This window comes from Arachis ipaensis, chromosome B8 (assembly GCF_059453495.1).
Source record: "Arachis ipaensis isolate K30076 ecotype BB chromosome B8, ASM5945349v1, whole genome shotgun sequence".
Lineage (NCBI taxonomy): Eukaryota > Viridiplantae > Streptophyta > Magnoliopsida > Fabales > Fabaceae > Arachis > Arachis ipaensis.
This window is the reverse complement of record NC_142443.1, coordinates 19,320,869-19,343,070: the sequence shown is the minus strand read 5'-3', so window position 1 is coordinate 19,343,070 and position 22,202 is coordinate 19,320,869. Positions and strand designations below refer to the sequence as shown.

The 22,202-nt window shown below is 34.9% G+C and overlaps 3 protein-coding genes across 6 annotated transcripts; 2 read left to right on the top strand and 1 right to left on the bottom strand.

Moving 5' to 3' along the window:
- Positions 1-431: 431 nt before the first annotated feature.
- LOC107610640 (uncharacterized) lies at positions 432-2,049 on the bottom strand. Its single transcript, XM_088496784.1, has 2 exons — positions 787-2,049; positions 432-466 (listed from the first exon to the last, which is right to left on the bottom strand). The coding sequence occupies exons 1-2, from the start codon at positions 1,580-1,582 to the stop codon at positions 432-434; spliced, it is 831 nt and encodes a 276-aa protein (XP_088352910.1). The 5' UTR covers positions 1,583-2,049.
- A 733-nt stretch (positions 2,050-2,782) lies between these two features.
- LOC107612489 (G-type lectin S-receptor-like serine/threonine-protein kinase SD1-1) lies at positions 2,783-5,398 on the top strand. Its single transcript, XM_016314182.3, has 7 exons — positions 2,783-3,366; positions 3,623-3,754; positions 3,917-4,080; positions 4,175-4,385; positions 4,494-4,731; positions 4,834-4,987; positions 5,073-5,398. The coding sequence occupies exons 1-7, from the start codon at positions 2,865-2,867 to the stop codon at positions 5,358-5,360; spliced, it is 1,689 nt and encodes a 562-aa protein (XP_016169668.1). The 5' UTR covers positions 2,783-2,864; the 3' UTR covers positions 5,361-5,398.
- Positions 5,399-6,621: 1,223 nt separating this feature from the next.
- LOC107612487 (G-type lectin S-receptor-like serine/threonine-protein kinase At4g27290) lies at positions 6,622-9,884 on the top strand. 4 transcript variants are annotated; one of them, XM_016314179.3, is made up of 7 exons: positions 6,622-8,036; positions 8,145-8,267; positions 8,346-8,494; positions 8,581-8,791; positions 8,899-9,136; positions 9,227-9,374; positions 9,469-9,884. In XM_016314179.3, the coding sequence occupies exons 1-7, from the start codon at positions 6,773-6,775 to the stop codon at positions 9,757-9,759; spliced, it is 2,424 nt and encodes an 807-aa protein (XP_016169665.1). In that variant the 5' UTR covers positions 6,622-6,772; the 3' UTR covers positions 9,760-9,884. The 4 variants fall into 4 exon arrangements, with proteins under 4 accessions (XP_016169665.1, XP_016169663.1, XP_088353557.1 ...); XM_016314177.3 differs by having other exon boundaries at positions 8,896-9,136; XM_088497431.1 differs by having other exon boundaries at positions 6,623-8,036; positions 8,355-8,494.
- The last annotated feature ends 12,318 nt before the right edge of the window (positions 9,885-22,202 follow it).

Sequence of the window (22,202 nt, the reverse complement as noted above, 5' to 3'; positions counted from 1 at the left end):
TTTCACTTTTATTTTTTATAAAAAATACCCAAGTGAACCTGCTTTTATCTTCTACTATTGTTAAAAAATATTTATGACCAGCAAAAGATGGAGTAGAAATAGGTCCCCAAATATTCATGTGCACTAAATCAAATAAATTGACAGATTTTGTTTGACTCAAAGGAAAAGGCAATCTTCTTTGTTTTGCATAATGACATGGTTCACAAGGTTCATCTTTTAATGGACATACAATAAAAGGATAATTCTTTTTCATTTCTTGTAACCTATCAATTGAAACATGTCCTAACCTACAATGTCAAGTTTCATGATTTATAGTATATGTGACAGCAGCAACACTAACTGAATTGCTGGTGTTGACTAGTTCTCTATTCTTTGCTCCTAAGTTGACATAAATTGCATCTGTATTGAAGATATACAAGCCACCTTTTTGTCTAGCATGACCAATCATCTTCAAGAAAAGATTGTCCTGTATCTCACAATGTGTATTGTTAAATAAAAATTGACAAGGTAAAAAATCAGTTGCTTCAGACACAGATATGAGATTAAAATTGAAAGAGGGCACATATAACACATTTGTAAGGTAAAAATCACGGGTTAAAATTATAGTTCCACTAATTGTTGCTGTGGTCTCAGTTCCATTTGGACATTTGATTAACATAGGATCTATTGTGTGATGAGAGTGAAAAGTATCAAGAGAAAAAGTAACATGTGCAGTGGCACCAGTGTCAATTATCCAGTCATGTGTGTGCAAAGGAATGTGAGAAACTGATAAAATATGGTATATACCTGCTGAAGGAGCTATCATTGTGTTTATGGCTTGTGTTTGAAGAGAACTATGAGCAGGATCACCTTTATGTTGTTGGAATAGAGAAATCAATGCTTGTTTTTTATCTTCGAAAAACAAGTTGTCTAGGCTTTTACTATTCTCCTCTTGAGTTGAATGCACATCAGTCACGTTGCCATCTACACATATTTTTTCAGCAACAATCATATTGTTCACATTTGCTACTCCAAATTTCTTTTGCAAATGAGGAGGAAATCCATGCTTATGGTAGCAAGTCTCTATGGTGTGTCCAGCCTTTCCGCAATAAGAACAACTTCTCATCATTTCTCTTCCACTACTAACTCTGCCTCGGCCTCGGTCACGTCCACCTCTGCCACCTCGATTTGTGATACTAGAATTTGCATTCAAGGTCATACCAAATTCTCTGTTGTTTTCATTACCAGTTCCTCCAATATTGACAACATTAACTAGCATCCTTTCTTCACTTTGATCTGAGTTGCTTAATTGTCTTTCTTGTTGCAAAAGTAAAGAATAGATGGAATTCACACTGGACAGTGGCACCATCAACATAATCTGTGATTTTACTGTTGTATACTGATCATTTAACCCTCTCAAAATTCTAACAGCATGTTCTTGGTCTCTATATTCTCTGATGATCTTCAGTCCACATGAGCATGAGCATGATGCTCCACAGTCACAGGATGGAATTTGTTTGAACTCATCAAGTTCTTCCCAAATTCCCTTAAATTTAGTGAAATATGTAGTGATGGATAGATCTCCCTGCTTCATCGCAAACATCTCTTCTTGAAGATCAACTATCCGAAATAAATCACCTTCATAGAATCTGTGCTTGAGATCATTCCAGAGTTCCGAGGCCACGTTACACCAAAGAACACTCTGAAGAATCTCCGTGCTTAGGGAAGAATGCAACCACGATAGTACAAATGTGTTGCATCTGTCCCAAACTTCATAGGTTGAGTCAGTTTTTCAGGTTTCAGAATGCTTCCATCAATGAATCCCAACTTGTTCTTTGATTTGATGGATAGCCAAACTGATCTCGCCCATGAGTGATAATTTCGAGTTGTAAAAGGAGTTTGAGTTAGTGATAAACCTGGGCTTTCATTTGGATGGAGGTAGAAGGGACTTGTCTGGTCTTGAATCGAGTTCAATGTTGATCTTTCTACTTGCGTTTGAAGGCTGGCAAGTTGATTCATCAATTTTGTGAGATTTTGTAAATCACTCACTAAAAATGTTTGTGGTTGCAAATTTTCTGGATTATCTACTCCAGCTTCTCGATCTACTATGGATGTTGCAGAAGGAAGGGTAAAGTTCACAATCCTTGCTTAACAATATTTGCAGCTCTTCCATGCTCACCGCACCATGATGAAATCTGTGAACTGCAGATTTCTTAGTGAAAAGCAAGCTAAAGAAGAAAGAAATGTGTCTTTTGCATTAATGATAAATTATTTGATTACAGAGATAAAAGATACAGCTATATATAGCCAAAAAGAAAGAAAAAAAGAAAAATAAAAAAATAAAAATTATACTAGCTATCTCTTCATATTCTATTATACATCTGTGATCAACTAATGTCACACAATACCTAATAAAATCCAATAAAAGAGAGAGTACTTAGGAGTACCAGTAATATTCATACATTAATAAACTCCAAAAGATTATAGGTTACTTAATCACCAAGAATGAGTCTTGATCAGGTGTACTCTTCTCCAGTCATGTAATTATTAACAAGAGTGGAGGGGATTATAAATTTAGTGCCAATTGTAAGCATGCATGTGAATGGGTAATTTGAAAATAAAATATTAGATGAAATGAATTTCATGGACCAATCATAACAATATGTGTAAACAAACAAATATAGTTTAATTTGAATACGTCAATGAAATTAGTCAACATCAAATAACGTCGGTTTGACTTTAAAGGCCAGACATAGATTGATAGATAGAATATAAAACTGTTTAGTATGCCTGGTTTATGTTCAATTTGGAAATTTTTCTTGATATTTTTGCCCCGTATATGATTATTTCCAAAAGGTTGAAAAAGCACTGTAACAATTACACTGATGGAAAATTTTCTTATTATTTTTCTTGTTCTTGTTTCCTACACCTACATGTTTGTGGAAGCTTCTTCCTCTAATTCTTCATCTTCTGGGTTAAATAAAAATGATAGCACCACCATATGTGACCAATACAGTAGAGTGTGTGGACCAAACGGGAACTGCGATGAGGCAAAAACTTGTGTTTGCTTGGATGGTTTCACTCCTAAGTCCCCAACTGATTATGCTTATTACTTGAACTTTACACAGGGATGTGTGAGAAACAAACCTTTGAATTGTAGCACTGATGTGTTTGTTAGATATTCTTCTCTTAAAGAACCAAGTGGTGGTTATTCTCTGTCCAACCAACAGGATTGCATGGGAAAATGCAAGAGCAACTGTTCTTGTATGGCGTATAGCGTAATTTTGGGTGGATGCAAATTGTGGAATGGTGATTTGTTTGATGTTAGGTTGGTCAAGCAAGGTGGACAAGATCTTTATATTCGAATGGCAGTTTCAGAGGAACAAGGTACTGCGTCGTCTTCTTTTTAATTATGGTTTATGAACAAAAAATAATCAACTAATATTCCACTTTATTTTTAAATTTTTCTTTTCTTTCTTTTGATCTTTTCTCATGAACTATTTAATTTTGTTGATCGATTATTCATTTTAAAAAGGTTATTAGCTAGATGTAATAACTATATAATTATAGAGTTATATTTATATTAAATAAAATAACTTTATGTTATTGTCTTTCTAGTATTATAGTATTTAGAATGATGCAGAGAAGTCAGGAGGGAGAAAACATGGACGAAAGGAGGGAGCGGTGGTTGGAATAGTTGTCGGGAGCATTATTGTGATTTTCATGATAATCATTGCTTCATGGTACATGCTTAGGAAAAAAACAGCATCAAAAGGTACATACATTGATGTGAATATAATGGGAACAATGGACATGCTGCTCACTTCATTGCCTAAATTGAATTGCCATTTTTTTTTAATCAATTCTTAGAGGATACATTGTTAGTGGCATTCCCAAATACACTCTAATTGTCCTCTTTTATTTCCTTAATACATAGCATTGGAACATTTAAGGATTGATGAGCTTGTTACTCATCACACCAATGTACAAAAGGAAGATATGGGGCTTCCATTATTTGATCTATCAACAATAGCAATGGCCACTAATAATTTCTCCCCCAACAATAAACTTGGAGAAGGTGGTTTTGGACCTGTATACAAGGTTAGTTTTTTAGATATGCTCCTAAATTATGTTTTAAAGGACAATTAATACGTCTGCAACTAAGAAATTTTACTTTTGATGTACTGTTATTTAGGGTATATTAGAAGATGGACAGCAAATTGCTGTCAAGAGGCTTTCAAGTAGTTCTGGCCAGGGTTTAAATGAATTCAAAACCGAAGTAAAGCTAATAGCTAGACTTCAACACCGTAATCTTGTAAAGCTTTTCGGATGTTGCATTCAAGAAGAGGAGAAATTACTAATATACGAATACATGCCTAATAAAAGCTTGGACTATTTTATTTTTGGTTTGTATCCATTAAAATACTTTTGTTAGCTAAATCTCTGGTTAGTAGACTTGTAACTCCTTTATGATGATATTTTACTTACTACAATACTGTTGCATGTTATGACAGATCAAGAACGAAGGAGTACTTTAGATTGGTCCAAGCGCTTTAACATTATTAGCGGAATTGCTAAAGGCTTATTGTATCTTCAACAAGATTCAAGGTTAAGGATTATACATAGAGATCTTAAAACAAGTAATATTTTATTAGACACCAAGATGGAACCCAAAATATCAGATTTTGGTCTAGCTAGAAGTTTTGGAGGCGATCAAAGTAAAGCAAATACAAGGAGAATCGTCGGAACTTTGTAAGTCATATCCATATTTAATTTTTTCTCTTTGAATCACAATAAGAAGATACTCCTAGTAATATTATTGTTCTAATTATCTTTTTTGATATATATTTCTAGCGGATACATGGCTCCAGAATACGCTGTTAATGGACTGTTTTCGATAAAATCTGACGTCTTTAGCTTTGGCATTTTATTACTTGAGATAGTATCTGGAAAGAGAAATAGAAGATTATTTTATGCAAGTGACAATGATGAAAGCTTGTATGAAAACGTAAGTGTGTTGCAATTTTAAGTTTAATATTCTTAACTGATGAATGGAATAAATAACACGGTTGATATATGTGTGTTTAATATAGGCGTGGGATTTATGGAAGCAAGGAAGGTCACTGGAGTTGGTGGATGAATGCCTCAAAGATTCATGGAATTTGAGTGAAGTACAACGTTGTATTCACATTGGCCTCCTATGTGCACAGCAATATCCACATGATAGGCCAACAATGTCTTCTGTGGTTTTAATGTTGGGAAGCGAAGTTGATTTGCCTCAACCCAAAGCTCCTACATTTATCTTTTGTGAACCTTTTGATGGTTCCAGTTCCAGTACTTGTAAAAACGAATTAAGCATTACAGAGATGGAAGCTCGGTAACAAAAATTATATGAAAGAATTTTTTTTTTCTTTTCTAAGTCAACATGGATTTTATTAGGGTAAAATTTTCTCAAAAATTATTATTGGACTTGTCACTATTTTGAAACTATTATCAATAATATGCCACTGTGAAACAAAAGAAATTGAAGAAAATTGAATTACTCTGCGAAAAGTTCACAACACTAACTTAAAATTTTCATTGATAAAAAACTATAAGATTGCGTTTAGAAAGGAGATTGAGATCGAAAGATTAAGATTGAAAACAAAGATTTAGAGACTGACTAAATTAAGTCTGGTATAAAATATATTGACGGAAATGATATCTCATTATTATATTTAGTACATGTTTGGGCGCCATTATTTTGTTAAAAAAAGATCTTTTTTCATTGAAAAAAGATCTTTTTTTTATTTTTTAGCATGTTTGGCAAATTTCTAGTAGTAAAAGTAAAAGCACTAGTAAAATCAAAAAAAGATCTTTTTTGAGAAGCTGTAATTTACATCTTTTTTTAAAAGATCTTTTTTCTTTAAAAAAAAGATGTTTTTCATGTAATAAATAAACAAAAAAGTACTTTTATATTGTTATACCCAAACATAATTGATAGATAAAAAGATCTTTTTGTATGAGATATCCAAACATAAAATTACTTTTACTTCTCCATAAGATCTTTTAAAAAAAGATAACTCGAAAAAAGATCTTTTCTTAAAAGCTCACCCAAACAAGCCCTTAGTTTAAGATAAATATGGAAATTGAATAGTAAATTTAGAATTTGAAAAGTTAAATGAAGATATTTTTTAAAAGAAATGTTATTAAAATTCAATGTCAATCTCAAAAAATTTTAATTCTATGAGTCCTCACTTTTTAAAAGTATTAAAAGGACTAAAATTTTGTGTCTCAGAATCAACATAATTTTTTATCACCAAAGTGCAATATTGAGTCTCTATCATATAATCTTATTGAAACAAAAGCTACCTAATTTGCCATAGTTTTTGTTTTAAAAAAAAAAAACAATGAATTTAAGTATATGACCTTTTCTGTGCATCAAAATTGAATTATACTAAATATCTAACCACTAGAAACTTGTTTCATTTCTAAAACTAGAATGAAATAGAGCATAATTTGTGGTGATAATTTTGATTTGTGAACTGTAGTCAAGGTAATAGGAGACCCAACAGTAATCAATGCGTATACGCAATCACCTCTGTTAGCATTGACTCCAATAGCTACTAATCAACAGCAACACCAAGAATTAATACGCAGTCGAAGAAATCGTTGTTAAAATACCCACATATTATATGTGTTGAAGAAATATCATATGTCAAATCATTTTGTGATTAACGGTATATCAGTATATGTTATATTATCTCTTTTGAGCACCCTCGCAAATTAAAGGGGCCATCACAATTCACGAACAATGGGAAACTTCATTATTACTATTATACCAATTATCAGTTTCTACCTTCTTCTCTTTCAAATCTTCCAAACAATTGCAGAAACTGATACCATCACTCACTTCCAGTCTCTAAGTAAAAACCAGACCTTAGTTTCCAAGACCGGACAATTTGAGCTTGGTTTCTTCACTCTTGATAATTCCACCAACCGTTATTACCTTGGCATATGGTACAAAAATATCCCAGGTCAAACCATTGTATGGGTCGCAAACCGCGAAAAACCCGCCACCAAACCCAACTCTCTTCTATTGATCATAAACAACACAACAGAGAACACACTACTCCTTAGTCAAGACAACAATACTGTTCTATGGTCTGTGAGCGTATCAACAAAACCCAAGAATCCAATCCTGCAGCTCTTGGATTCAGGGAACCTTGTTCTGACGGAAGAAAAGAATTATCTATGGCAAAGCTTTGATTACCCTGGTGATACACTCTTGCCAGGGATGAAGCTTGGTAAGGATTTGAAGACTGGTTTGGATAGGCGCGTAACTGCGTGGAAGAATAACAAAGATCCTTCGCCAGGAACGTTAAATTGGGGAATGGATGTGACTAAGTGGCCAGAACCAATGCAGAGAATAGGATCAATGAAACAGTTCAACTCTGGACCGTGGATTGGAGTGGGTTATGGTAGCAAACCAACCATAAAGCGCCAAGCATTTTTCAGCTTAGTTTTTGTCTCCAATGAGGATGAAGTCTACTTCGCATTCCACCTTGATAACAACTCAGTTCCCGTGAGGATGGTGTTGGATCAAGCCACCTACAAGCGTCTGTATTTTGTTTGGATTGATTCTGACCAACAATGGCAGGTCTATGTTTCCCTGCCAAGAGACTCTTGCGAGCGATATAGTGTTTGTGGTCCTAATTCCAATTGTGATTGGAACACGTCCGCAGTTGATGCTTGTGCTTGTTTGAGAGGGTTCAGGCCTAACAGCGCAGGAGGTTGCTTGCGCGACAAGCTGCTACAATGTGAAAGTGATGAGTTTGTTAAGTATGAGAAGATGAAAGTGCCGGACACTGAGAATTGTTGGTACTTGAATCAGAGCATGAACCTTGTTGACTGCAGAGACAAATGCTTGAGGAATTGTTCCTGTGTTGCTTATGCGAATTCGGATATTAGAGGTGAAGGTAGTGGTTGTGCTTTGTGGTTTGGTGATCTTAATGACTTGAGGATTCTACCAGATGCAGGCCAAGATCTTTATATTAGAGTTCCTGCTTCAGAGTTAGGTATGTAATGCATTTACTTGGCCTTAAACTGCTCTTAATCTTTCTTTAATCCTAAATTATGCCACATGGTTTAAACTATGTTTGTATTGTGACATTAAACCATTGAAGAGACAAACAACGGACGCAAGGTCAAAATAGGAGTTGCAGTTGGAGTCACAATTGGCGTATTATGTGGCCTTCTCTTAGTTTTGTGTTTGATATGGAAAAGAAGGAAAAGGGCCATTCTGAAAGGTAAGAATTATCTAATTTTCTTGAGCAATAAGTAAATTATTGAATCATAATTAAGAGTAATTATTAACTTGTCTTAAGATAATGTAGAGGCTATTGTAGCATTCGTGGATCATTCCGAGGAAGACACAGAGGTTCAATTCTATGACCTATCAGTTATAGCTTCTTCCACAGATAACTTTTCTGATAAAAACAAGCTTGGAGAAGGTGGTTTTGGACCTGTCTTCATGGTAATAGACATATTAAGCTACTTTTGTAAGAATCTTAGAATAGAAAATGAAAATTTTAAGGCTAAATTGCAATTGATAAATGGCAGGGAACATTGGAAAATGGACAAAGAATAGCAGTTAAGAGGCTTTCAACTGGTTCTGGACAAGGGGCCGAGGAATTTAAGAATGAAATTGCATTGATTGCTAAACTTCAGCATCGTAATCTTGTCAAACTAAAAGGATATTGCATTCAGAATGAAGAGAAATTACTTATATATGAATACATGCCTAATAAGAGTTTGGATTTCTTTATATTTGGTATGAACACTAAATTCTTTATATGCATATTTGAAATTGTTTAATAGTAGTTGTAAAACTTCTTACTTTGAATGTGGCAAATATTATCTTGCATGTAATATTAGTAGATCAAACACAAAGAATGCTTTTGGATTGGCCTACAAGATTCGATATAATATGTGGGATAGCGAGAGGCCTTCTTTATCTTCACCAAGATTCAAGACTTAGAATTATTCATAGAGATCTCAAAGCAAGTAATGTTTTACTTGACGATAAGATGAATCCAAAGATCTCAGATTTCGGTTTAGCTAGAATCTTGGGAGAAGACAAGACTGCAGAAATTACGCATCGCATTGTTGGAACATAGTAAGGATACTCAACATTTCTTGATTTCTAATATGTAGTTTAGCTATTATGTAAACTGCTTCTCATTTTAATCATATATTATTAAATTAGTGGATATATAGCACCGGAATATGCAATTGATGGAAACTGCTCAGTAAAATCAGACGTTTATAGCTTCGGTGTTCTCTTGTTGGAGATAGTATCAGGAAAGAAAAACACAGGAGGCCATGAAAAAGAAAATACAAACCTTACTGGATACGTAAGCACAACATATATTGTTATTATTTCTATTCTTACTGTCCATTGTGAATTAATGATATTATTGATTCTTAATTTGATTTTTTTTTTTTCAGGCATGGAATTTGTGGATGGAAGGGAGGCCTTTAGACTTGATTAGTGAAGACCTAAAAGAATCTTGCAATGGCTCTGAAGCATTGCGATGCATTCAAATTAGTTTTCTGTGTCTCCAACAGAATCCACATGAGAGACCAAGCATGTCATCTGTGGTTATGATGTTAGGTAGTGAAATTTGCTTGCCTCAGCCAAAACAACCAGCTCTTTTTGTTCGAGAATATTCTTCACCAAATAAGAGTAATTTATTTTCTACTAATGAATTAAGTATGTCCATTTTAGAACCACGTTAGAATTGCTTAAAAATTTGTAACATATATACTGCATATGTCTTAGCAAAATATGAACAGATTATTAAATGACTTGCTAATGTTAATTATGAGACAATCTGATAGTTAATTGTCATGTGTAATATTGTTATGAAGGGTGCTTGATTGATAATATCTTCTATAAGATTTTTGACATATTGGATAATAGAAGTGGGTCGAACCATAAGCGAACGTCACTCGTGAAGTTAATGATTTTTTTTAAAAAAAATCGGTATTATCAGTGGACATTTTCCTACTTTAAATCTTGGCTTTTATAAGGCAAATCTTAAATCAACAGTATATTAACAAGGCAAAAGCTACACCTTACTGAATTTTAAATTCAAGTTAAAATTTTCCTCTTGATTAGAATTTGTAGCACTATTAACTTGTGTTTATATCTTATTAGATTAAGGTTCAGTTTGGGTAAATAGATTAATTAAGCTCTTTTTGAAAAAAAAGCTTAAACAATAAATGACTATATTAAAAGTAGCTGATGTGTTTGAGTTTTTAATTCTAAAAGTGCTTATTTTATAGAAATGTGATAGGGTAAAGTATTAAATTGGTCTCCTACGTTTGGACGTATTTCTGTTTTGGTCCTTAAGGTTTAAAGTGTCCTATTTGAATAAAATAAATTTTCATTTAGCTTCAATTTAGTCCCATCGGAGGTCAAAGATAAATAATTAGCGAAATTTCCTATATGACAGCAGTATAAGAACAAGGTCGATAATCTAAAGAATAAGTACAAGCTCCAAAGGTACAAAATCAACGTGGATACATCAATACATTTATTTATCGAGTTTCTTATAATCAAAATGAAATATTTTCTATAAAACTAAAAAAAATTGTTAAATACATGTATTGATGCATCCATGGTTGATTTTGTGCCTCTGAAATTTATACTTATTCTCCAAATTATCGACATTGTTCTTATACTACTGTCATGTAGGATATTTCGTTAATTATTTATCTTTAACTTCACGGTGGGACTAAATTGAAACTAAATGAAACTTTTTGGATTCAAATAGGACACTTTAAACCTGAAGGACTAAAACAGGATTACGCTCAAACGTAGGGGACTAATTTAGTATTTTATCCAATGTGATAAAAAGTAGTAGTATTATGAGAGAAGTTATTTTTTTTAACTTCTCTATAAACTCCTAAATAGCTTCTTAGAAGGCTGCAATTTAATTTTAAAAATTATACCAGACATTAGTACTACTACTTTTCATAAATCAAAAATTAAAAAAAAAAAATACTTTTGAATCTTTCCAAACAGGCTCTAAACACAGAGTGATCTTACATTGGCCAAGACGCTTTGATATAATTTGTAATATTGCAGAGTCTTTTTTTTTTTAATTTTCATCAAGATTCAAGAGAGAGTTATTAATGTCAACTTTGTTTAGCTCACCAAATTATAGAGAACTATAGCTTCATATTGGGATGGAATACTAGCTTATTGGTTATCTAACCTTCAGTTACAAATAGATTCTTACTAGTTATTATCATTGTGAACTAATGACGCATGAATAATTTTATGAATTTTTTTTTGACATAAAATTTATGGATAGAGGAGAAATCATTGGACTTAGTTGATGAATACCTGACTAACTTTTCATTTCTCATATTCAAGTTCTTTTATCAATTTGATCTCTTAAATCTCAATTACATTATAATAATCTCTGAATTTGAGCTCAAAATATCATAGGGATTCTTGAACTTCTTTTCGGTGCGATTCAGTATACGCAGATATTTAATTTTCTTTCTTTTAAAAGGTTTAGATATTTTTTTCATTTTTTAAAATTTGTGACAACAAAAATGACGCTATAAACATGATTCTCTATTTTTTTTTTTAAGCGCATTAATCTTCATCCAGTGAAAATAATTATACAGAATCAAACTTTGAAATGAAACAAATAGATACTCATTTACTTTTTGATATCGTCATGGGGTAAGAAAATATATTATCTTAGTAAGCCAATTCTTAGATAAGAGAAGACTATTTAGCCCAAATTATAATGGATTAATCTCTACATACAAGTGTTTTGTGATTACAAGCTTTACAAGTCTGAAGAGAACAAAACCCACTAAACGTACTGTTTATATTACGTGCCTCTTTAACAGATTTTTAAATAAATTCAACTCAATTAACGCGCAAATATATAACTTTCATTTTTCAAAATATTTCATTTCTTTTTTCAAGTTTCTTGCCAAATTTGTTGGATCTCCTTCGTGCGTTCTCTCTTTGCCTTTTTATTCGTTGTTTTACCTGCGTTTATCATTGGTTTCTTCTTCGTCATTTACGTGCGTTTTCTCTCTATATATTCTTGTTTCGTTTTTTTTTTCGATTTTCATGGTTTCTGAAATCAAGCTTTGAAATCGTTTTGAAGATAATGGAACTTCAGAAATACACCAAACGATTACAGAAATACACCCAAACGGTTACAGAAATACACCCAAAGGATTACAAAAATACACCCAAAAGATTTAAGAAATACACCCAAAACATGGGAGAGACAGTATATTTCTTCTTGAAATCTTTTAATGTTTTGCTGGTTAAGGATGAGGCACATGGCAGAGACAATCTAGAAAAAAAAACCTAGAAGAACCGTAAAACAGTATCTTGAATAATGTTTCTTCATTTTTTCTGGTGATTTTTTATGGAGATTTGTATCTTTTCTTCTTGATTTCTTCTACTATTCGCGAGGAGTTGGAACATTTCTGCAGAATCATAGTTTGTTTTGAATGTCGCTTAAATCTTGACGGTTTGCGTTTTGATTGAGGAAGAATAGGAAGAGTGAACGTGTTGTGGAAGGGTGATTAAGGCGCGTGCGTTGGATGCTCGATTCTAAAAGAGTGGTGCGCGTGTTTTTTTCTTGGACTTGGGCCAACTTGTATAGCTTGTAAGCCAAAAAGGCTTGTATGTGTAGCAGGCCTCCATAATAATTAATGATGTCTCCTTTAATGACTCTACGCTCCCTACTCCAGAACATTATTCTATTTATTTTAGAACAATTAATTACAACAACACATAGCATCAACATAATAGGTTTTGACTCTGAACTATGAATCTTCCAAGAATCCCGCTAGGGAGCCAATGGAGTATTTGTACAATGTGTACAATGAGCTATTTATTTGGTCCAATATAAGTTAAAAAATGAACATTCAGGATAAAATACTACTAATTTTTCAAACACAATACACCCATACTATCCAGAATAACCATCCGGATACTAGGGATAATAAATGTCATGACCCGAACCAAGCTATGACTGGCGCTCAAGGGACAAGTCCCTCAGCTAGCCAAACGACCTAATTTTCAGAAAAACGGACATAATCTCCTCTGTTTCTAGGATCTTACCCATATAAAAATTATCTTCTTGTATCAATAATAAACATCCATTTCCAGAGACAACAACGACAACATATACCAATCATATTCACAATCAAATATATCCAAAATACTTATCATATATATATATATATATATATATATATATATATATATATATATATCAAGTTGATAACTAGAGTATATAGTTAAATCCATAAGTCTTACATAACCAAATTATAATTACTATCTAAACATTTCGAGGTTCAAAATAACATAACCCATACGAGGATCCTGCCTGTGGCATATGGAGCATCAACATAATCTATGAGCAAAGGTGTTGAGTTGAGAAATCAACTAAATTAATTAATGATGACAAACATTATTTTTGGGCAAAATAAATATTAGTGTTGATTATTAATAATTGCATGTTACTAATTATTTATTGTTTCAATACCGCAGCCCAAATGGAATGGAAAATGAAATAAGACTTATGGGTTGACAACTCAAATGAATCCTAAAAGGAAACAAAGATGAGAAATCAAAACGGGCCAAATGAAGTGATCTAACCCAAGCCCGATTTGATACTCAGCAAGCAAATTCCCTCTCACTTGCTTTCACCCACTTAACGTACACTTTTTTTTCTCTTGGTCAGAAAACACAGAAGAAAGAGAGAGAGCTTCTTCCACACGCCATTCACAGAAGAAGAAAGAAAGAGAGAGAGATTAGGCTTGAAAGGCAGATGTCAAATCAGCAAGTTCAAACCAAATCAAGCTTAAGAAAAGGTTAAAGGTAACCCATTTCCTTATACATGCATCTCAGTTTCTTCTCCTCTTCCTAACTCTCTGCTCAGTCTGAAATGGGATACAAAGGAAAGTTGATTTCTGTTCTTCACTGCTGTGTATCTACGATCACAAGTGATTCTTGGGGACCAAGTAGTTTATCAATGGCTCAGATCAGTTTTACCTTTGGAAGATTTTTGTAGTTGCTATTTTATGGCTTTCGGTCAACCTTGAAAGGTCAGAGGCAAAGTTTCTACTCTGAGGATTGATGAGAAAAAGTGAGTTTGTGGGTTGGTGAAGCTCAAGGCTCAAGAAGTTGACCTAGGAAGATGAACTCAGGAACATGCAAGGAAATAAAAGAGGTTTGCTGTTCATTCAGAAGCCAAGGAGAGAAAACCAGAGTTTGGTGAGTTACGTTCTGTGAAGAGTTCCCTGAAGAAGTTCCTCTACTTGGATAATGCTTTCTTTCAAAGAAGCATTCGGCCAACACTGAAGAACTAAATCAGAGGCTTGTAAGTCTGGTTTATCACATAGCAAAGAGGTTGTTGATGAAGTCAATCTCCTTCATGTTTTATAGATTGTAATATACTTTTTAATGTTTATCTTTCTGTAATTTCTTGAGTGAAAAGGCATATTGAGAGAGCTTAAGAAAAAGCTATGAGTGGAAAAAGGCTGAGAGATACACTTGAGAGAAAAGCCTAGAGTTATTTTCAGATTTCTTTAGGTATGTTTATGTCTTGTATCTTGTACCTGTGAGGTATCCCTTTCTTAGTTGGGTGAGCACTAAGAGTGAATAGTTAGGTATTAGCATAGCCAATGTCAAGTTAGGTTAGAACTTGAGTGTGAAAGGATTGTGTCAATCCTGTGGAATTGGTGTATGTAATACTTTTAACTATAGTGGAAATTCCTCCATTGTTGTGGAGGAGACTGGATGTAGGTTGCATAGCACAAGGCAACTGAATCAGGATACATGCTGGTGTAAGCTTATCTTTTCTCTGCTGTGTTCTATTTTCTGATATTCATGAGACAAAAATAAATTGTCTCATAAATTTTCGCTGCTGAGTTCAAACAGAATTAGAATTGAAAGTTTGTTTTAAAGGGTCATTTCAGTAACGTAAAAGAAAGGCATAGATTCAACCCCCCTTCTCTAAGCCTACCACAACCTTCAATTGGTATCAGGAGCTAAGGTCTCAAGAATCAAGCTTAACCGCTTGGAGTAAAGATCCAATGGCGAACAACTTGGGCACAACCACAGTTGCTTACACCCTCACTGAAGGCCAGTCAAACAACCGGCCACCTTTCTTCAACGGGAAGAACTATGCAATGTTCTGAAAACCAGTTCGAACCGGCCGGTCAAACCGTAAACTAGGCATGAAGACGGTTCGGGCAATCAGCAAAACCGCAAAAAATGAAAACCGGAGTTGAACCGGTGAACCGGCCGGTAACCGATCGGTCAAACCGAACTGTGACCCGGCCAGTTTTTGGGCTGGACAGCAAAACGCTGCCGTTTACGCCACTGAAGCCCTAAATCAATTATGTGAATCCCTAATTGGCTTCAACACGTAGTAGTTCAGCCCTTCACAATTCTCATCGAGCAAGGTTCGGCGTCACGGGTTCGGCGTCGCCCAGTCACCTCCGTCGAGCAGTCACCTCCGTCGCGCAGTCACCTCTGTCGCGTAGTCACCTCCTTCGACCAGTGACCTCAGTCGCGCAGTAGTCGTTGTTCGTCGGAACAGCCACCTCCATCACGCAGCAGCCGTCGTCCTTTGAAGGTGCTCCACCACTGCTTGAAGTCGTCGCCCAGCCAGTCACCTCCATCACCCGGTGTCGCTGTCTCCCAAGTCCCACTCTCCCTATTGCATGTTCTGTACTTGAAGCCTTGAAAGTGCCTTCGAGCTTCCAAGATTTCCATGTAATTTTTTTTTAGTTATGAACTTATGATTGTTTGATTGAATCATTGAATAACTGTGCATGATGAACTGCTAAACTGTGACTGTGAACTCTGATTGAGTAGCTCTTTGATTTTGCTTTGTTTACTATCAACCTCAAGTTATGGTTTTGGATTGAAAATTAGGATAACTCTGTTTTCATGCTAGCATTCATAAACACTTTGTTGAAGGAATATATGACTTGATGCCTGTGAAATTGCGAAGGGTGATGTTTCAGGGTCTTTGGTGGAGTTTGACAGGGCAATTGAGTTGGACCCTCGTCAAAAGGCGTGTATGTTTATAAGCATTTTGAAGAAAAAAAAAAGCGTTATATCAGCACTTTGGATTGGAATGATTGTAAATTGAGTTCAAGTTACATGAAATTTGGTTGTGCTCATTGTGTTTGTTACCAGATCTTTGGCAAAGGGGCCTCTCCCTTTACTACCTTGATAGGTACTCACTCTACACTCTTTTGTTATTTATTTGAGTTTAATTACTATTCACATGGAATTGCTTATTTATAATGTATCGCTTATGAATCTGTAAAAAGGGGGACTGAATTGGATTCCCATTTTGTCGTAGATTTGAAGAAGGAGCTGAGCAGTTTCGGCTAGATGTTGCACAAAATCCAATTGATACCGAAGAGTACATATGGTGCTTTCTCTATGAAGCTCAACTGTATGGAGTAGATGAAGCACGAAAGCGATATCTTGAGGTGAGTCATTAATTATGTTACTGGAATTTAACAAGAAAAATGAATATGTGAATCTTCACAAATCTGCAGCAAGTTATGGAGGATTTTGATTATTGATGACAAACTTGGATCATTTTGATGTTGCTATGTTATGTTTGATTGGTTGTTTTGTTTTTTGACTTTTGAATTTGTATTTGAATGAGATTATAACATTCTGGTTTATGTAGTTCTTTTAATTTGAATGATATTTTAAAGTTTACATTAGACTATAATTATATTTTCATGTGTTTATTTATATTTTATTTATTATTTTATTATAAAACAGTTTTTTCGGTTTAACCACGGTCAAACCGGTTGAACTTATGAACCAGTGAACCAGTAGCTAGAGCGGTTCAATGACCGGTTCAGTTTTCAGAACCTCGGAACTATGCCTACTGGAAAGAGAGGATGAGGATCTTCATCCAATCTATTGACTACAACATATGAAAGATTGTTATGAGCGGTCCCAAGATTCCAACAAAAACAAGTGCTGATGGAGTGGTGACTCCAAAAGAAGAAGCTGAATGGAATGAGGACGACAAGAAGAAGATGGAGCTGAATGCTAAAGCCATCAACCTTCTTCACTGTGTTATCAGTTTGAAGAGTACCGAAAGGTGTCTAGATGCAAGATAGCCAAAGAAATCTGGGAAAAACTCCAGGTTACATACGAAGGCACTAAACAGGTCAAAGAAACGAGAATTGATATGCTGCGAAAAGAATACGAGATGTTCAACATGAAGGATGGAGAAAGCATTGATGAAGCATTTGAGAGATTCTTAATCATAATCAACAACCTTGATGCTATGGGTACAAACTACTCAGAACAAATTCTAGTGAGAAAACTCCTTAGAAGCCTCACAAAAGAATGGGAAACCACTGCCACTGTCCTAACTGAGAGCAACAACCTAATCCCTATAACCTATGATGAGCTGAGAGGAAAACTCCTTGCCTATGAAACCACACACACAAACCCAGACTTAAAGAAAAAAGGAATAGCCCTCAAGTAAAAAATAGAACCAAAAGAGAGTGAGTCTAGTAATGGTATTTCAGATGATGAGCTTATATTTTTTGCTAGGAGATTTAGAAGGATGATGAAGAACAAGGGCAAATACAAGGGTTCAAGCTCAAAGGAACACAAGATAGACTTGAGCAAGGTGACGTGTCATCATTGCAAGGAGGCTAGACACTTCAAGCTAAACTGTCCAAAGCTCAAAAAAGAGGACAAAGGAAAGAAGGAAAAGAAGAAAGTGCCCATGACAGCTTGGGAGGATCTCGAGAACGACTCCAATGAGGAAGAAGACTCTGAAGGTGAAGACAAAGACTGTTTCATGGCTGGAAACAATAATTTTGATGAGATTTTCCTAGCATCCAAGAACAAAAAGGATATGTGGTACTTGGATAGTGGATGCTCAAGGCACATGACTGGAAGGTCAACTTACTTCATCAAACTAAACAAGTATGATGGAGGTTTTGTGACCTTTGGAGATGATGGTAAAGGTAAAATAATTGCTGTTGGAAAAGTAGGTAATGAACAATCTACTTTTATTGATGATGTATTTTTTGTATGTGGTTTAAAGCACAATTTTGAGTATAAGTCAGCTGTGTGACTTAGGATATTTAGTGACTTTCAAAAGGCTTGAATGCTGTGTTATAAATGAAAAGACAAATGAAGTGCTTTTTGTTACCAAGCGTTTTAATAATGTGTATGGACTTACTCTTGATGAACTAAAGGATCAAAATGTAGCTTGTTTTCATTCTAAAGAATCTGAAAAGTGGTTATGGCACAAGAGATTGGGCCATGCAAGTATGTTTTAAATAAACAAACTTGTAAAGAAAGAATTAGTAAGAGGTCTTCCTTTGATAAAGTTTGACAAAGACATCACTTGTGATGCTTGCCAAATAGGAAAACAAACAAAAAGTTCTTTTAAACCAAAGGAAGACATCTCTACTAAAAGACCACTTGAGTCACTACACATTGATTTATTTAGTCCAACAAGAACTCAAAGCCTAGGTGGTAAACATTATGATTTAGGGATTGTGGATGACTATACTAGGTTTGGTTGGGTTCTATTTCTTGCACATAAAAATGAAGCCTTTTCGGCCTTTGAACCTTTTTGCAAGAAAATTCAAAATGAAAAGGATTTAAAGATATCTTCTATAAGAAGTGTTCATGGAACTAAATTTGAAAATAATTTATTTGAATCCTTTTGTGAGGAATTTAGGATATCTCACAACTTCTCTTGTCCAAGGACACCACAACAAAATAGTGTGGTGGAAAGAATAAATAGAAGCATACAAGAAATGACAAGAGCTATGCTTTGTGAGAGTAATGTTCCAAAATTCCTTAGAGATGAAGCGGTTAACATAGCTTGCCACATTTTGAATAGAACAATCATAAGAAAATTTTTGAAGAAAACCCCTTATGAACTTTGGAAAGGTTACCCACCAAACTTAGACTACTTGCACATCTTTGGATGCAAATGTTTTATTTTAAATAACAAGGATAATTTGGGTAAATTTGATCCAAAGGCATATGAGTGTTTGTTTGTAGGATATTCCACAACTAGTAAAGCATATAGAGTTTATCATCAAGATGCTAGGATTATTGAGGAGTCCATACATGTTACATTTTGTGATACTAACGTGGTGCAAAGTATTTTGGAAGACTGTGATGCAAGCAATCAAGCTCAAAAGGAAGTTGAAACTATGCAAAATCAAGAAAATAGAAATTCTGGACAAGCTGAACCAAATACTACAGCTGCTAAAAATTCAAGAGACAATTCCATTTTGTCTCATGAATCTGAAGGAGACCCTGAAACCAGCAGCACCCAGAATTCCTTGGTGACTGAATCTGCCTCCAAGTCCACCAAACCTCGTGAATGGAGATTCTTGAAGAATTATCCTGAGGAATTTGTCATTGGGGACGTCTCTCATGGGGTGAAAACTCGGTCATCAACTAGAAAGGCAAATGAAGGAACTAACATTGCCCTTTTCTCACAAATGGAGCCTCAAAATGTCAAGGAAGCCCTTAGTGACCCTTCTTGGGTTAAAGCAATAGAAGATGAGCTTCTTGAGTTTGAGAAGAACCAAGTGTGGACTTTGGTTCCAAGGCCAAGTGAAAAAAAAGTGACCGGCACCAAGTGGATATTTCGGAACAAGTTAGGAGAAGATGGCAACATTGCAAGAAACAAAACAAGGCTAGTGGAACAAGGATATGACTAAGAAGAAGGAATAGATTTTGATGAATCCTTTGCCCCGGTTACCCAAATGGAAGCTATAAGACTTCTCTTAGTCTATGCTGTGTTTTGTGGTTTTAAATTATATCAAAAGGATGTGAAATGTGCATTTTTGAATGGTGTGATAGATAGAGAAGTATATGTGGAGCAGCCACCTGGTTTTGAACATAAAGAGCATCCTAACCATGTTTTTAAACTATCAAAAGCTCTCTATGGTTTAAGACAAGCTCCTAGAGCTTGGTATGAGAGACTTAGCTCTTTTCTTTTGAAAAATAGTTTTTAAAGAGGCACCACAGACACAACTCTATTTATCAAGAATTCTAATGACTCCTTTATTCTAGTCCAAATATATGTTGATGACATTATTTTTGGATCAGCAAATGAATCCCTTTGTTCTGAATTTGAAAAACTCATGACAAGTGAATTTGACATGAGTATGATGGGTGAACTTAATTTTTTTCTTGGGCTACAAATTAAACAAACTAAAAATGGTATTTTTATTCATCAAGAGAAGTATGCCAAAGAATTAGTTAAGAAATTTGGTATGAAAAATGCCAAACCCATGGGAACTCCCATGCACCCTAGTTCAAAATTAGATAAGGGAGAAAGTGAGAAACATGTAGATGAGACTAGGTATAGAGGAATGATTGGCTCTCTTATGTACTTGACTTCCTCTAGACCCGATATAGTACAAAGTGTTGGATTGTGTTCAAGGTTCCAATCTAAACCAAAAGAGTCACATCTTTCTGCAGTTAAGAGGATCATTAGATATGTCCATGGCACATCCAATTTTGGTCTTTGGTATCCTAAGATTGATGATTTTTCTGTAGTGGGTTATTGTGATGCAAATTTTGCCGGTGATAGAGTTGATAGAAGGAGCACATCATGCTTGTGTTGCTTCCTTGGAAGGTCCTTGAATGTTTGGTCAAGTAAGAAGCAGCCAACAGTGGCTTTATCTACTGCAGAGGCTGAATATATAGTTGCTTCTTCTTGCTGTTCTCAGCTTATGTGGTTAAAAACACAGCTTGCCGATTACAAATTAAATGCTGAAAACATTCCCTTGCTGTGTGATAACATGAGTGTCATTAATATTTCTAAAAATCCAGTTTTGCACTCTCGGACTAAACATATTGAAGTGAAATTTCACTCAATTAGAAAACATGTCCAAAAGGGGGATATTAGCATTCAATTTGTTAAATCGGAGGAGCAATTAGCAGATATTTTCACAAAACCACTTGCTGAGGACAGATTCTGCATGCTTAGGACTAGCCTAGGAATTTTGAGCTATGATTCATTGTTTGAAAATTGCTGATATGTTTGTTGGAGATTTTGTCTCATAAATAGGTATGAGACAATTCTGGACATCTGAAGAACGTTCCCTTCAATCAGCATGTACTGAGCTTGTTGCAAGTGAAAATTGATTTAGGCCAACCTCAAAAATCAGATCTAGAATGGTCCAATCTGTTTTCTTAAATCCAACCATCTCTGGGCCCAATATGAATGTTACATTTTATGGTTAATATTTTTTTTTCAGCTTGTGTGTTTCAGATTTTTGTCCAAAAAGGCTTTCAGGTTGATTTAATTTTTGTTCAAAAAGGTTTGTCAAAATTTAAAAATAATTTTCTGTTTTATTTTAAAAATCAAATAAAATCTTTCTTTTATGAGGTCATGTCTTTTCAAGTCATATCAAAAGGTGATGCAGTTGCATGGTTTAAGAAATTTTCTTTTAGGTACGGTTACCAATAATCCTTCTCTTCCCTCCATAACTTCTCCTCAAACTCTTCGGTTTCCTCCACTACCTCCATTACTCCTCTTTCTTCTTAAGCCAGAAAACCCCAAATGAGGAAGAAAACCACCGTGCAAAAACCTCCTAGAGAGAAGATACACAAGCTTCCTGCAAAATCCAAACCCTCAACACGTTCTTAGGACAGAACCTTCACTTCATCTCCTTCTCCTCCTACCTCGCCTCCTAGAACCGATCCCATGGCTCGCACCAAGAACCCTTCAAGGTTCCATTCTTCAGCCAAGTCGACGCCAAACCCTCAACCTCCGAAGGAACCTCAATAAAAACCAGGGTCGTCAAAGCCTAGTACTTCGAAAGGGAAACGGCCAGCTGCAACTGAACCTGCCTCCGAGCCAACACAACCTAGGTCAAGGTTTGTTCCCTTGCGTTCACAGAGAGGTAATACTCATCTACTCTTTAAATCATTTAGAGAACCAGACATTGATCCTTTTGCTCATAAATCCCACTTCATGACTTCTCACTCCAACTATAATCCTTTTAGATTTAGGTCTACCATGAACAATGATTTCTATGAAGGTGTTATTAAGTACCGTACCATATGTCCCTCTTTTCTTACTGATCTACCAAACTTGAAAAAGAAAGGTTTTCTATTTGTTGAAAATTTGGAATTTTTAGAT

Bases quoted from the DNA above. Each gene is read 5' to 3' on its own strand.
- LOC107610640 (XM_088496784.1), bottom strand. From the start codon at position 1,582: ATGTTTGCGATGAAGCAGGGAGATCTATCCATCACTACATATTTCACT. The intron at 467-786 runs GTATATACCATA...TGTGAGATACAG, and splicing joins AATGATAGCTCCTTCAGCAG to GACAATCTTTTCTTGAAGAT.
- LOC107612489 (XM_016314182.3), top strand. From the start codon at position 2,865: ATGGAAAATTTTCTTATTATTTTTCTTGTTCTTGTTTCCTACACCTAC. The intron at 4,386-4,493 runs GTTTGTATCCAT...ATGTTATGACAG, and splicing joins CTTGGACTATTTTATTTTTG to ATCAAGAACGAAGGAGTACT. The intron at 4,988-5,072 runs GTAAGTGTGTTG...TGTTTAATATAG, and splicing joins ATGAAAGCTTGTATGAAAAC to GCGTGGGATTTATGGAAGCA.
- LOC107612487 (XM_016314177.3), top strand. From the start codon at position 6,773: ATGGGAAACTTCATTATTACTATTATACCAATTATCAGTTTCTACCTT. The intron at 8,037-8,144 runs GTATGTAATGCA...AAACCATTGAAG, and splicing joins AGTTCCTGCTTCAGAGTTAG to AGACAAACAACGGACGCAAG. The intron at 9,137-9,226 runs GTAAGGATACTC...TTATTAAATTAG, and splicing joins CATCGCATTGTTGGAACATA to TGGATATATAGCACCGGAAT.